Raw genomic sequence first — 14,668 nt, forward strand, 5'->3', positions numbered from 1 at the left:
AATAAAGCATTAATTTTATTTTAAAAAGCTCTAGTAGTTATTGTGCGATCATTTTTAATTCATGGTTATTGTAATACATGTTATATATCACATAGTAATACATGTTTAGTTTAAGTTGTATTGTATTGTTTATATGTATTTAGTATATTGTTTAAAAATAGCAATTCATCTCAGAACATTCAAATATAAAAGTAACTCCACTTCCTTTAAAATGTAAGTATTATAGATATATTAATAGTATTCAGTAATGTTTTTTTTTTCTTTTTTAAAGTTAGTACGTGAAGGAATACGTCTCGCGTATACTAAGGTTGTAAAATATAAGCAAATATTAAATTAATTGCTCCAAGCAATTATATCCGTCCTTTCCTCTCTTACAATTTATATAGGAAAGGGATCGAACATACTCGTCTGACATTAAGAATTAAAATAAAAAGCCAAGCCGTGCATTAGATTTTGCATATTTTGTAGTGGTTAGTAGGCATGTTGGCCACAAAAAATATCGATATGTCGAAGGAAAAAATATCCATATTTTTTGCAATAAGTATAAGATATATCGATATTTTACAAAAAAATGTATGTATATTTTTAATTGAAAATAAACGTAGTCAAATATTAGCCTAAAAAATATTTTTTTCTAAAACTCTTAAGGAATAACGGTATTTTTGATAAACCATTAAAATTAAGTACCAGAATTCACTAAACGTTTAAAAGTAAGTTCCGATTTGAAAGTTTTTTTTAATTGTACTTAATCTTCTGAAATTATATCATCTAAAAAATATCGATATATCGACAAAAAAATATCGATATTTTTTCTGCATCCCTAGCGGCTAGTTATTTAAATTTTTGTGTTGATAGTGCTGTATGGAGATAGCTGATACACGATTTTAAAGTTCTTCAAGTCGTAAAAATGTCGAAGAAGCGAAGATCAGTTAGCGGGTCTCAAAAAACCAAATCACAGACTGATCCAGACGTACCGGATCAAAATACAGAAAATATAATCAATGATGTAGTCAGGTACATTATTCTTAAAGCTGACGAAAAGTCATTTTATACCAGATCCGAATTAAATCAAAATGTAATTCACAAAAAGGGCCAATGCGTGGATAGTGTTATACAACAAGCAATTAAGGTTCTGGAAAATGTTGGTATTATTATTGTTATATGGATGTTGTTGATATTGTTTTGCATACATTTTTAGGTATATGGTTACACACTTACTGAATATGATGATGTAAAAATGAAAAAAAAAATTTATTTTTTAATTAGTATGTTGCCTTCTGTAAATTATTCCGATGAAGAGGAAGAATGTGTTTCTAGTTATGAAACTGGTTCAAATGTACCAAATGCTGCTCACAAGATACTGACTCTATTAATTTTATCCCATATATTTATGACAAACGCGCCAGTATCAGACAGTGAGCTCTACGATACCATTCCTTTATTGTTTTTATATTGTTGATTTATTATTTCAGAATCCCTTTATAGTTTCCTGAAGTCCTTGGATATTGATGTAGAAGTTGAGCATCCATTTTTCGGTAAAGTCAAAGAATATATAAGAGAAACCTTGATAAAGAATTATTACCTTCACTGTGAGTTTGATGAGAAAACGAAAATACAAACTTTCCAATGGGGGATTCGAGCTGAAATTGAAATCTCAAAGATGAAGGTTTTACAGTTCGTGTGTGAGGTAACTATTTCAGTTGACTTATAAGCACATTGTCAGGTTATTATTGATTTACAGATGTATGGAAATAAGCAACCAAAAGACTGGCCAGAACATTACAGAGCGGCCGAGAATCAGTTCAAAGAAAGAGAAGAGCTAAAGGAAGAAACAAGGGATGAATCAAGCTAGTCACCGATACTGGTAGAACTACAATATAAAGTTTATTTGTATACAAAAATTGTATCTTCTTAACTAATACAATATAAATAAAAAGATATAGGAAAATGTTAAATCTCATTGGTCCTTACATTGCGTTGTAAGCTGGGCCGCGACCTCCTTCTGGGACCACCCAGTTATTCTGGCTGGGGTCCTTGATGTTGCACGTCTTACGGTGGATGGCCCTCTCCAGAATCGAGTGGCACAAACTCATACACACCAGCGGGACAATAACAATCTTCGAGTCCGTCGAAGATGCCTAAGTTTCGTTTGACAGGATTTTGCGAGTTTAAAGTGTTGCATAACATAATTTGTGTTATACACTATATGTACGCTTTTAGTTGACTTTAAAAGATTCCAGTTGTGTTTTGATGACATTTGGGTGATTATTTTATGAACTTTTAAACAATTCATTAATAAAAAAAACTTATTTTTGTGTAATGCTCTAATTTTTCATTAGGTACAATCCTTTTAACTAACTTTCGGCAAGGTAATAAAACCCGTGGCAAAGCTACTACTAAGCATCCTCCAGGAAAAGTGAGATTGGGGATACTGTGAAAACTGCCGGTGCCCTGGTGAGATCCTATTGCCGTCTTCGAAGTGATGCTTTATGAACGGATGGTGTTTGAACCTGCGAAGAAACGAACATTACCGCATTACCGATCTTTGGATATTCAGTACTTTTGGAATTCCTTGTACGGGCTCAGGTACAGATTGATGTAATCCAAACCCGACGGCGATCAGGGATACCTCGTCGTTAAATGATACAGAAAGGATCCTCCGTAGGTGTTCTTATCCAAGGGCCAGCCGATGGTGTGCTCCGCGCATCCGGTTTATGTTTGAATCATTCGTCGCGATATCTTTAACGCTCCCGTCATCGTTGTACAGGACTTCGGAAGGTGCATAACCCGGGCCCACTGCCTCAGCTTGCTCTCCCAACCACTGAATAACGTGTCCCAGCGGGACGATATAGTTCCCGTGATTAAACATCGGAGTTCCTGACGAAATATCATTTATTCAATATATAAATCGATTTAAGACAAAGAATCCAACCTGGCAGGGCTGGTACCGGAATCCTACCGGTGCTAGTTAATAGACCGAACTTATCCTCCGTTAGGGGAGTGTTCAGAGGCGCGCCCTTCTCTTTCCAGTCCCATTTATGGGGCCTTCTCGACGATGATTACCTAAAAATCTATGTTCCGTATAGACCACCGATCAAGTGTGCTATGACTTCGATTCCACCGACCCTGATTTTCTTCCCTTCCGCGTCCAACAGTTGTTTGGCTCGTATAGTCGCGCTTATTCCAGTTGCACCATCGCCGACTATCAGAATATCAGTTTACATCTAGAATGTGTAATTTAAGAAAAATTAATCCTTTCAAGGTAAGTAATAATTTTAGCATGACATGTCAGACAGAAATTGTGAAGAATATATATTATAAATTTAAATAGTGTAGATACTTAAAGTGGTAGAAAAAAATAGTGTTTTAAGCTGGGCATATATTTTTTCAGACTATTGAAGAAGAATTAACAGACTGTAACAGGAATAAAGCCAAAGCCAAGTCTCTTTGAAACAATTTTTTTGTTTTAATATGGACAAATTCTATGCATATTTATAATCAGACTTATATACAGACAGGTAAAATAATAAAAATGATATCAATAAAATAATTGGTTATATAATGTTTAATTCATAATAATATATATTGTACAATTTTCTTAATATGTCACTCAAATTACCAATATTAATCTACGGGATAACGATGTCTTCTTTTCTTACTTAAATGGTAGTTGTTAAAAATAGAACCTTTTTTATTTATTATTATAGCAATAATATAGAATAAATTATGTTTTAATGAAAAAACAGCTGAATCATAGTGCATTTTATATTAAAATTACCTTTCCATCTTGGATCTTCTTCTCTTGGATGAATGAAATATAGTGTGTTATCTTAGAAAATTGATCCGAATATATTCCTATTTAACCCAACTGCTGGACTAGAAAATATGATTAGTTATATTTAAGAGTTCAAAGTTTACTTCACAATATACTATAAATAAAATAAAGCTCCAGACAATAATTGTATCATTACATATAATCATTTTAAGCTATAAAATTTAAAATATCTTATAAAATTTATTTTCGACAAATTAATTAAATATTCCGAATTAAAATGAAATTTTAGATATTTTCAACGAATTCCCTAAATGCAAACTCATTTTCTTTTATTTTAACAGGGAATTGTATAATTAAAGGTAACAGAAATACCTTACTCAAAAAATCAAAGTCCAACTCAGAGGTTCAAACAAAATATATCAAAATAAACTGAGCTCAGTGCAATTTTTATTTATTAACCTTTGCCAACAAAGTAACTTATATCTATAAATGTAATTTTATGAAAATCGGTCTTATAACATAAATATAATACTAAATAACACATAAAGTCACAGTTCAGAATCCTTTTTCTCATCTTCTATGTTGATTGTCTCCTATATATCAATCTTGGAATAATTCTATGTCCAAAATATTACTACAATATTAAATAAGTGTATTTTCATCTGTAATAAGATTGTGGGAAAATAAAAATGATACGGCAAGACCGATTGTTTAGAAACAGACATTTGACAAGATTGTAGAAATTTGTTTTTTGGGTTGCCGAGCGAATTTAAACCAAATAAAATTACCTGACATCTGTGGAATTTTCGAAAAATTTATCTAGTAATCCTAGTTAATAGAGCACATTCAATCCATATTTAGCTACTAGGTCACGAGAATTTTTGATATTTACGCCTTCACCCAAGCACATCTAAATAATAATGTAAGGAAAAAGGCTTTAAAAAACTCTGTATCAATAATTTCTTACAAAAGCTTATATTGTTCCCAATCATAAGACTGCGTAGTGTTGTTCATTCTCAAGGAACTCAGTATATTGTACTTCTAAGTTTAAAAGGTGACCTAATTTTAAGATTTGTTGGAATTGGCATCATCCTGAAAATAGACTATAAAAATACACTTGATATCATAAAAACTAATTTAAATTACCTCTGACATGCCTTGTACTTTACCAATAAGACCGTTGTCAAAATCTACCACATTGTCAAACATTCTATCAATCATATCGAAAATAGTCTACAATTTTGTTTTCCTATTTTTATTTTTGGACTTTGTTGGTTGCTGGAGAGGAGTTTTAGAGTTTTCTTGCTGTTTGTGTGTTTACCCTTCAATCTCAGGAATATTCACTAAACCAGGTAACATTTTCAGAAGCGATCCTTTTTCGATCTTCCTGATCCAGCGACTTCTAAATCATCAACCGTGCATTTTGTTGTAAATGATTTCTTATGGGCTGGCCCAGACTATCTCCAAGTTAACCTCCAAATTACGTTTTTGAGCAGCTTCATACACAATAAAAATGGGTAATTTTATCATTTGATTTTGTTCTTTGCAATTACCTGAAATAAAGGTAAGTTATCTAATCATCATTTTCTATAATAAATTGTCTACCCATTGCTTCAAATGAGAACTCCTCCTTGTTTTGTTAATATAATTTAGAGCTTGCAATGCAGCTTCATTACGAGCATTTTTTATCGTTTGCGCCTCTCCATAAAATTTGACGTCGTTGACGTTAAAATGGACTTTGAAAGGTCCCTTCGTGTCAGAATCATTTCTTCTAACATGAAGAGTATCATTAAAATGAACCGTGTCATTCATTTTATGCAAATAAGATTTTTTCTCTGAAATGTCTGGTGATGCAGTCTTGCCTTCTATTTGTTCCTAAAAGGCACCTTATTTATATGTCTATATTTAACTAAACAATATTGAATACCAAAATATCATTAATTATAGAGTATTGTACAGACATCCTTACCTTTAATGCTAAATTGTTTAGTAAAGCTACAGGTGTTTCTTCAGGTTCTTTTCACTCTTTTTGATCTTCAAAGAATGATGTTGATATTCTGTATTTTTCAGAGCCCTCTGTGCAGCTTTCCTTTGAGCATTCTTCAAGCTTTTACCATCCACTGCTTAATTTTCATTTCCTAAATAGAAAGCGATGGTAAAAACTGTATTGTGCAGAGGTCAATGAAATTTTTGATATATAATTGCATCTAATAATTTCACATTAATATACCTCTTCGTTAATTAATTCATATGAAAATGTAATATCATTACATTCAGCAATTCGTGACTAGAACTTAATGCGGATTTGTCTTCTGCTGGTTCACTAGTCAAACCTAAAACTCGGTTTGTTTCTGGCACAGAGGGATTATTTTTCCACGTTTCCGAATAAAGATACCACGATGAGGTATCTATTATTCTTCAAAGTTAAAAGCGTCCCAGATATAGATCCTTTTATACCAGTGAATTAACTATAAACATTGCTATTTACCAACAATAGAGTCCCTGTCGCCAAAAATATTTTTATATCATTTAATAACAATCCATAACTTAAGCTTAACAAGGAAAATAATAGTAGTATACAATTAAAGCAAATCATACTCAAATAATATAAAGAGAAAACATATATAACCGGGGAAACACACTAGAACTAACCTTAACATAATAATATAGAGCTGTAGGGGGTAAAAAAAATTCGATATTCTTGATAAAAACTATCGATATTATTAGTAAAAATATAGATAATTTTGGCTAATCTATTGATTTGGTTTATATTGGTTTATTTTTTTTAATACCGTAGTTATTGCACTAAAGATTTCGGTATTTTTTTTCCTCCCATATATTGATTTTTTAAAATTATTTTCTATCGATATGTTTTCTGGCCGCGGACATATTTAAAAATATCAATTAACATATTAAAATACAATAAAATATTTGTGGGGTATTATTCCATTTCATAGAAAAATTCCATTCTTTTTTACAGATCCACAGAACATTCAAATATAAAAGTAATACTACTTCGTTTAAAATTAAATTATAAATTGCATGTTATTGCATGTAATTATTATAATACTATACAGTAATTTTTTTTTCTTGTCTTTTTTAAAGTTAGTTTATTATTAAGCCTACTGACTGGCGAGTGGCCAACTTAGAAATTATCCCAGAAGACATCCCGTCTTACCCAGCCTGGTTACTGGCGTGACTGGGATCATTTTCCTTGTCGGATTTTGTACTCTTACCTAAGGGCATTCACAAACATCACAAATTTACTTACATGCCCCAGCAGAATTCGAACTCGCGACTATCGCAACAGGGGGACCATCCTGTCGCCTTTACTACTGCGGCAACTAAGCCAGCTATTAAATCGTTTATCATGAAAAAATATTTTATAAAATAAATAAACTTTTTTATAACTATTAATTTGTGATATGTATGGTTGCAGAATGTATGAGCAAATTTAAAAAATTCCCTTATTTCTCATATGATTTATCTACCAAATACTTCATTATAATGAATCAAAAATTATGGATAAATGATACAGGGTTTTGTAGAAGGGTCGGGGTCAGGATATAATGAGTCAAGTAATAAGGGGTCAAGTTAATGGTAGGTTTTATCAGGATAAACGATATAAATGTGCATGTATTTTGATTTTGTTGATTTGACATTTAGCATGATTTTTTTATTATTGAAATTCACGCCATTTCCTTTAGCTTGTAGGATTGGTTGCATATATCACTTTAATTCTCAACTCCCCACTCTAAACGTTTTTTCCGCTCTATTCTAGGTTTTATTTGAATTAAATATTGGGTTTATTTTGTGTTATGTCAGTTCTATTGCTGCTTTTTAACGTTATTATTCGGTTTCTTTAATAATAACAGGATAACAGTGCATTTAATTTGATTTGTGCTTTTAATGTGAAGATTTATGGTTTTTATATGAAAAAAATCAAAATACCGTGGGGTAAGGTAATGCTCTAAAACTGATTTTGTTTATAATGTATTTTTAATGTGCAGGAATGGTTGATGGTGAACTGAAATCTTGATTCTTGATGTATTGAAACATTTTCGTACCACCGATCAAATCACCTTCAGAGACAGTAGTGTTGTATATTTTAATTGTTATGATAATATTTTACGTATATCAAATTACTAGAAGAAATTAAACTAAAAGTTTTTAATATACGAACAGTTTTTACTTCATTGAATATTCCATATTTATGTTTATTATATAAAAGGGAAGAATAAGAATATATATGTATATTTGCTTTTAGGTGCGCTGATTGTTATTCTACAATTTTAAAAATAATCTCACTTATGACGCCTTTGTTATAATGTATAAATTTTAAATTTTTCAATACTTAGGTTTTATTAAATGGAATTTGAAAATGGTTAGTAAGTGTTAGCTCATGATATATTTTGCGTATACTTTAATATGCAGACGTAAATTACTTCAATGATTATTATAAATCAAATATATTTTCGGGCATATATTGAAGATATTTTTAAGACAAATGTTAGTAACATCATTTTTAAATTACTCACTTAACTTTATTATGGGAGAAACATGATTAACTTAAAAAATAGTGGTCGAATCGACTGTTTTTATTCGATAGTTACCAACACTAATTCAATTTTAGTTGGGGCAGTAAGGAAATGCACTTTTTTATTAGAACATAATTAGCGTTGGGAACTATGGCTAATCAGTCGCTAGTTTCGGTTCGACTGATTGTATTACTTTTTACTATCGATTGTTTTTGAGTCGTGTACTTTTAGTTACTATTTTCGGTTCTACTAGTTTCATTCGACTGCTTTTTAACGTTCTGACTCTGTCGTCCTAGGCGCGACCTTGACAAAAATGTATACCGAATTTATGCTTTCCTAGATTTATATATAATATATTTAGTTTTATGATTTTTTTGGTAGTTTGCTTCTAAATAAAAATATATTGTATATTAATATAGCAACACTTTGGAACGATATTTTTCAAGATTGTTAATGTAATAGGGTAAAAAATTAAAATTGTGAATGACAAATAAGTAATAGGTAATATTTCTTTTGATTGACTTTTTGGTGTGTATCTAACACCCTCGGTTTTTGTTAGAAAATATTTCTGTCCGATAATAAATAAAGCATTAATTTTATTTTAAAAAGCTCTAGTAGTTATTGTGCGATCATTTTTAATTCATGGTTATTGTAATACATGTTATATATCACATAGTAATACATGTTTAGTTTAAGTTGTATTGTATTGTTTATATTTATTTAGTATATTGTTTAAAAATAGCAATTCATCTCAGAACATTCAAATATAAAAGTAACTCCACTTCCTTTAAAATGTAAGTATTATAGATATATTAATAGTATTCAGTAATGTTTTTCTTTTTCTTTTTTAAAGTTAGTACGTGAAGGAATACGTCTCGCGTATACTAAGGTTGTAAAATATAAGCAAATATTAAATTAATTGCTCCAAGCAATTATATCCGTCCTTTCCTCTCTTACAATTTATATAGGAAAGGGATCGAACATACTCGTCTGACATTAAGAATTAAAATAAAAAGCCAAGCCGTGCATTAGATTTTGCATATTTTGTAGTGGTTAGTAGGCATGTTGGCCACAAAAAATATCGATATGTCGAAGGAAAAAATATATATATTTTTTGCAATAAGTATAAGATATATCGATATTTTACAAAAAAATGTATGTATATTTTTAATTGAAAATAAACGTAGTCAAATATTAGCCTAAAAAATATTTTTTTCTAAAACTCTTAAGGAATAACGGTATTTTTGATAAACCATTAAAATTAAGTACCAGAATTCACTAAACGTTTAAAAGTAAGTTCCGATTTGAAAGTTTTTTTTAATTGTACTTAATCTTCTGAAATTATATCATCTAAAAAATATCGATATATCGACAAAAAAATATCGATATTTTTTCTGCATCCCTAGCGGCTAGTTATTTAAATTTTTGTGTTGATAGTGCTGTATGGAGATAGCTGATACACGATTTTAAAGTTCTTCAAGTCGTAAAAATGTCGAAGAAGCGAAGATCAGTTAGCGGGTCTCAAAAAACCAAATCACAGACTGATCCAGACGTACCGGATCAAAATACAGAAAATATAATCAATGATGTAGTCAGGTACATTATTCTTAAAGCTGACGAAAATTCATTTTATACCAGATCCGAATTAAATCAAAATGTAATTCACAAAAAGGGCCAATGCGTGGATAGTGTTATACAACAAGCAATTAAGGTTCTGGAAAATGTTGGTATTATTATTGTTATATGGATGTTGTTGATATTGTTTTGCATACATTTTTAGGTATATGGTTACACACTTACTGAATATGATGATGTAAAAATGAAAAAAAAAATTTATTTTTTAATTAGTATGTTGCCTCCTGTAAATTATTCCGATGAAGAGGAAGAATGTGTTTCTAGTTATGAAACTGGTTCAAATGTACCAAATGCTGCTCACAAGATACTGACTCTATTAATTTTATCCCATATATTTATGACAAACGCGCCAGTATCAGACAGTGAGCTCTACGATACCATTCCTTTATTGTTTTTATATTGTTGATTTATTATTTCAGAATCCCTTTATAGTTTCCTGAAGTCCTTGGATATTGATGTAGAAGTTGAGCATCCATTTTTCGGTAAAGTCAAAGAATATATAAGAGAAACCTTGATAAAGAATTATTACCTTCACTGTGAGTTTGATGAGAAAACGAAAATACAAACTTTCCAATGGGGGATTCGAGCTGAAATTGAAATCTCAAAGATGAAGGTTTTACAGTTCGTGTGTGAGGTAACTATTTCAGTTGACTTATAAGCACATTGTCAGGTTATTATTGATTTACAGATGTATGGAAATAAGCAACCAAAAGACTGGCCAGAACATTACAGAGCGGCCGAGAATCAGTTCAAAGAAAGAGAAGAGCTAAAGGAAGAAACAAGGGATGAATCAAGCTAGTCACCGATACTGGTAGAACTACAATATAAAGTTTATTTGTATACAAAAATTGTATCTTCTTAACTAATACAATATAAATAAAAAGATATAGGAAAATGTTAAATCTCATTGGTCCTTACATTGCGTTGTAAGCTGGGCCGCGACCTCCTTCTGGGACCACCCAGTTATTCTGGCTGGGGTCCTTGATGTTGCACGTCTTACGGTGGATGGCCCTCTCCAGAATCGAGTGGCACAAACTCATACACACCAGCGGGACAATAACAATCTTCGAGTCCGTCGAAGATGCCTAAGTTTCGTTTGACAGGATTTTGCGAGTTTAAAGTGTTGCATAACATAATTTGTGTTATACACTATATGTACGCTTTTAGTTGACTTTAAAAGATTCCAGTTGTGTTTTGATGACATTTGGGTGATTATTTTATGAACTTTTAAACAATTCATTAATAAAAAAAACTTATTTTTGTGTAATGCTCTAATTTTTCATTAGGTACAATCCTTTTAACTAACTTTCGGCAAGGTAATAAAACCCGTGGCAAAGCTACTACTAAGCATCCTCCAGGAAAAGTGAGATTGGGGATACTGTGAAAACTGCCGGTGCCCTGGTGAGATCCTATTGCCGTCTTCGAAGTGATGCTTTATGAACGGATGGTGTTTGAACCTGCGAAGAAACGAACATTACCGCATTACCGATCTTTGGATATTCAGTACTTTTGGAATTCCTTGTACGGGCTCAGGTACAGATTGATGTAATCCAAACCCGACGGCGATCAGGGATACCTCGTCGTTAAATGATACAGAAAGGATCCTCCGTAGGTGTTCTTATCCAAGGGCCAGCCGATGGTGTGCTCCGCGCATCCGGTTTATGTTTGAATCATTCGTCGCGATATCTTTAACGCTCCCGTCATCGTTGTACAGGACTTCGGAAGGTGCATAACCCGGGCCCACTGCCTCAGCTTGCTCTCCCAACCACTGAATAACGTGTCCCAGCGGGACGATATAGTTCCCGTGATTAAACATCGGAGTTCCTGACGAAATATCATTTATTCAATATATAAATCGATTTAAGACAAAGAATCCAACCTGGCAGGGCTGGTACCGGAATCCTACCGGTGCTAGTTAATAGACCGAACTTATCCTCCGTTAGGGGAGTGTTCAGAGGCGCGCCCTTCTCTTTCCAGTCCCATTTATGGGGCCTTCTCGACGATGATTACCTAAAAATCTATGTTCCGTATAGACCACCGATCAAGTGTGCTATGACTTCGATTCCACCGACCCTGATTTTCTTCCCTTCCGCGTCCAACAGTTGTTTGGCTCGTATAGTCGCGCTTATTCCAGTTGCACCATCGCCGACTATCAGAATATCAGTTTACATCTAGAATGTGTAATTTAAGAAAAATTAATCCTTTCAAGGTAAGTAATAATTTTAGCATGACATGTCAGACAGAAATTGTGAAGAATATATATTATAAATTTAAATAGTGTAGATACTTAAAGTGGTAGAAAAAAATAGTGTTTTAAGCTGGGCATATATTTTTTCAGACTATTGAAGAAGAATTAACAGACTGTAACAGGAATAAAGCCAAAGCCAAGTCTCTTTGAAACAATTTTTTTGTTTTAATACGGACAAATTCTATGCATATTTATAATCAGACTTATAGACAGACAGGTAAAATAATAAAAATGATATCAATAAAATAATTGGTTATATAATGTTTAATTCATAATAATATATATTGTACAATTTTCTTAATATGTCACTCAAATTACCAATATTAATCTACGGGATAACGATGTCTTCTTTTCTTACTTAAATGGTAGTTGTTAAAAATAGAACCTTTTTTATTTATTATTATAGCAATAATATAGAATAAATTATGTTTTAATGAAAAAACAGCTGAATCATAGTGCATTTTATATTAAAATTACCTTTCCATCTTGGATCTTCTTCTCTTGGATGAATGAAATATAGTGTGTTATCTTAGAAAATTGATCCGAATATATTCCTATTTAACCCAACTGCTGGACTAGAAAATATGATTAGTTATATTTAAGAGTTCAAAGGTTACTTCACAATATACTATAAATAAAATAAAGCTCCAGACAATAATTGTATCATTACATATAATCATTTTAAGCTATAAAATTTAAAATATCTTATAAAATTTATTTTCGACAAATTAATTAAATATTCCGAATTAAAATGAAATTTTAGATATTTTCAACGAATTCCCTAAATGCAAACTCATTTTCTTTTATTTTAACAGGGAATTGTATAATTAAAGGTAACAGAAATACCTTACTCAAAAAATCAAAGTCCAACTCAGAGGTTCAAACAAAATATATCAAAATAAACTGAGCTCAGTGCAATTTTTATTTATTAACCTTTGCCAACAAAGTAACTTATATCTATAAATGTAATTTTATGAAAATCGGTCTTATAACATAAATATAATACTAAATAACACATAAAGTCACAGTTCAGAATCCTTTTTCTCATCTTCTATGTTGATTGTCTCCTATATATCAATCTTGGAATAATTCTATGTCCAAAATATTACTACAATATTAAATAAGTGTATTTTCATCTGTAATAAGATTGTGGGAAAATAAAAATGATACGGCAAGACCGATTGTTTAGAAACAGACATTTGACAAGATTGTAGAAATTTGTTTTTTGGGTTGCCGAGCGAATTTAAACCAAATAAAATTACCTGACATCTGTGGAATTTTCGAAAAATTTATCTAGTAATCCTAGTTAATAGAGCACATTCAATCCATATTTAGCTACTAGGTCACGAGAATTTTTGATATTTACGCCTTCACCCAAGCACATCTAAATAATAATGTAAGGAAAAAGGCTTTAAAAAACTCTGTATCAATAATTTCTTACAAAAGCTTATATTGTTCCCAATCATAAGACTGCGTAGTGTTGTTCATTCTCAAGGAACTCAGTATATTGTACTTCTAAGTTTAAAAGGTGACCTAATTTTAAGATTTGTTGGAATTGGCATCATCCTGAAAATAGACTATAAAAATACACTTGATATCATAAAAACTAATTTAAATTACCTCTGACATGCCTTGTACTTTACCAATAAGACCGTTGTCAAAATCTACCACATTGTCAAACATTCTATCAATCATATCGAAAATAGTCTACAATTTTGTTTTCCTATTTTTATTTTTGGACTTTGTTGGTTGCTGGAGAGGAGTTTTAGAGTTTTCTTGCTGTTTGTGTGTTTACCCTTCAATCTCAGGAATATTCACTAAACCAGGTAACATTTTCAGAAGCGATCCTTTTTCGATCTTCCTGATCCAGCGACTTCTAAATCATCAACCGTGCATTTTGTTGTAAATGATTTCTTATGGGCTGGCCCAGACTATCTCCAAGTTAACCTCCAAATTACGTTTTTGAGCAGCTTCATACACAATAAAAATGGGTAATTTTATCATTTGATTTTGTTCTTTGCAAATACCTGAAATAAAGGTAAGTTATCTAATCATCATTTTCTATAATAAATTGTCTACCCATTGCTTCAAATGAGAACTCCTCCTTGTTTTGTTAATATAATTTAGAGCTTGCAATGCAGCTTCATTACGAGCATTTTTTATCGTTTGCGCCTCTCCATAAAATTTGACGTCGTTGACGTTAAAATGGACTTTGAAAGGTCCCTTCGTGTCAGAATCATTTCTTCTAACATGAAGAGTATCATTAAAATGAACCGTGTCATTCATTTTATGCAAATAAGATTTTTTCTCTGAAATGTCTGGTGATGCAGTCTTGCCTTCTATTTGTTCCTAAAAGGCACCTTATTTATATGTCTATATTTAACTAAACAATATTGAATACCAAAATATCATTAATTATAGAGTATTGTACAGACATCCCTACCTTTAATGCTAAATTGTTTAGTAAAGCTA

At 31.4% G+C, this 14,668-nt stretch overlaps 2 protein-coding genes across 2 annotated transcripts; both read left to right on the top strand.

Moving 5' to 3' along the window:
• The first annotated feature begins 862 nt into the window (after nt 1–862).
• LOC143206121 (non-structural maintenance of chromosomes element 3 homolog) lies at nt 863–1,875 on the top strand. Its single transcript, XM_076418990.1, has 4 exons — nt 863–1,141; nt 1,199–1,415; nt 1,473–1,687; nt 1,742–1,875. The coding sequence occupies exons 1-4, from the start codon at nt 908–910 to the stop codon at nt 1,850–1,852; spliced, it is 777 nt and encodes a 258-aa protein (XP_076275105.1). The 5' UTR covers nt 863–907; the 3' UTR covers nt 1,853–1,875.
• A 7,887-nt stretch (nt 1,876–9,762) lies between these two features.
• Nucleotides 9,763–10,820, top strand: LOC143206126 (non-structural maintenance of chromosomes element 3 homolog). The gene is made up of 4 exons (XM_076418994.1): nt 9,763–10,036; nt 10,094–10,310; nt 10,368–10,582; nt 10,637–10,820. Exons 1-4 carry the CDS (start codon nt 9,803–9,805, stop codon nt 10,745–10,747), a joined length of 777 nt encoding a protein of 258 aa, XP_076275109.1. The 5' UTR covers nt 9,763–9,802; the 3' UTR covers nt 10,748–10,820.
• Nucleotides 10,821–14,668: the final 3,848 nt, after the last annotated feature.

This window comes from Rhynchophorus ferrugineus, unplaced genomic scaffold, assembly GCF_030347505.1.
Source record: "Rhynchophorus ferrugineus isolate W39M unplaced genomic scaffold, kcgeb_rfMv2 rfM555, whole genome shotgun sequence".
In the NCBI taxonomy this organism is placed as follows: Eukaryota; Metazoa; Arthropoda; class Insecta; order Coleoptera; family Curculionidae; genus Rhynchophorus; species Rhynchophorus ferrugineus.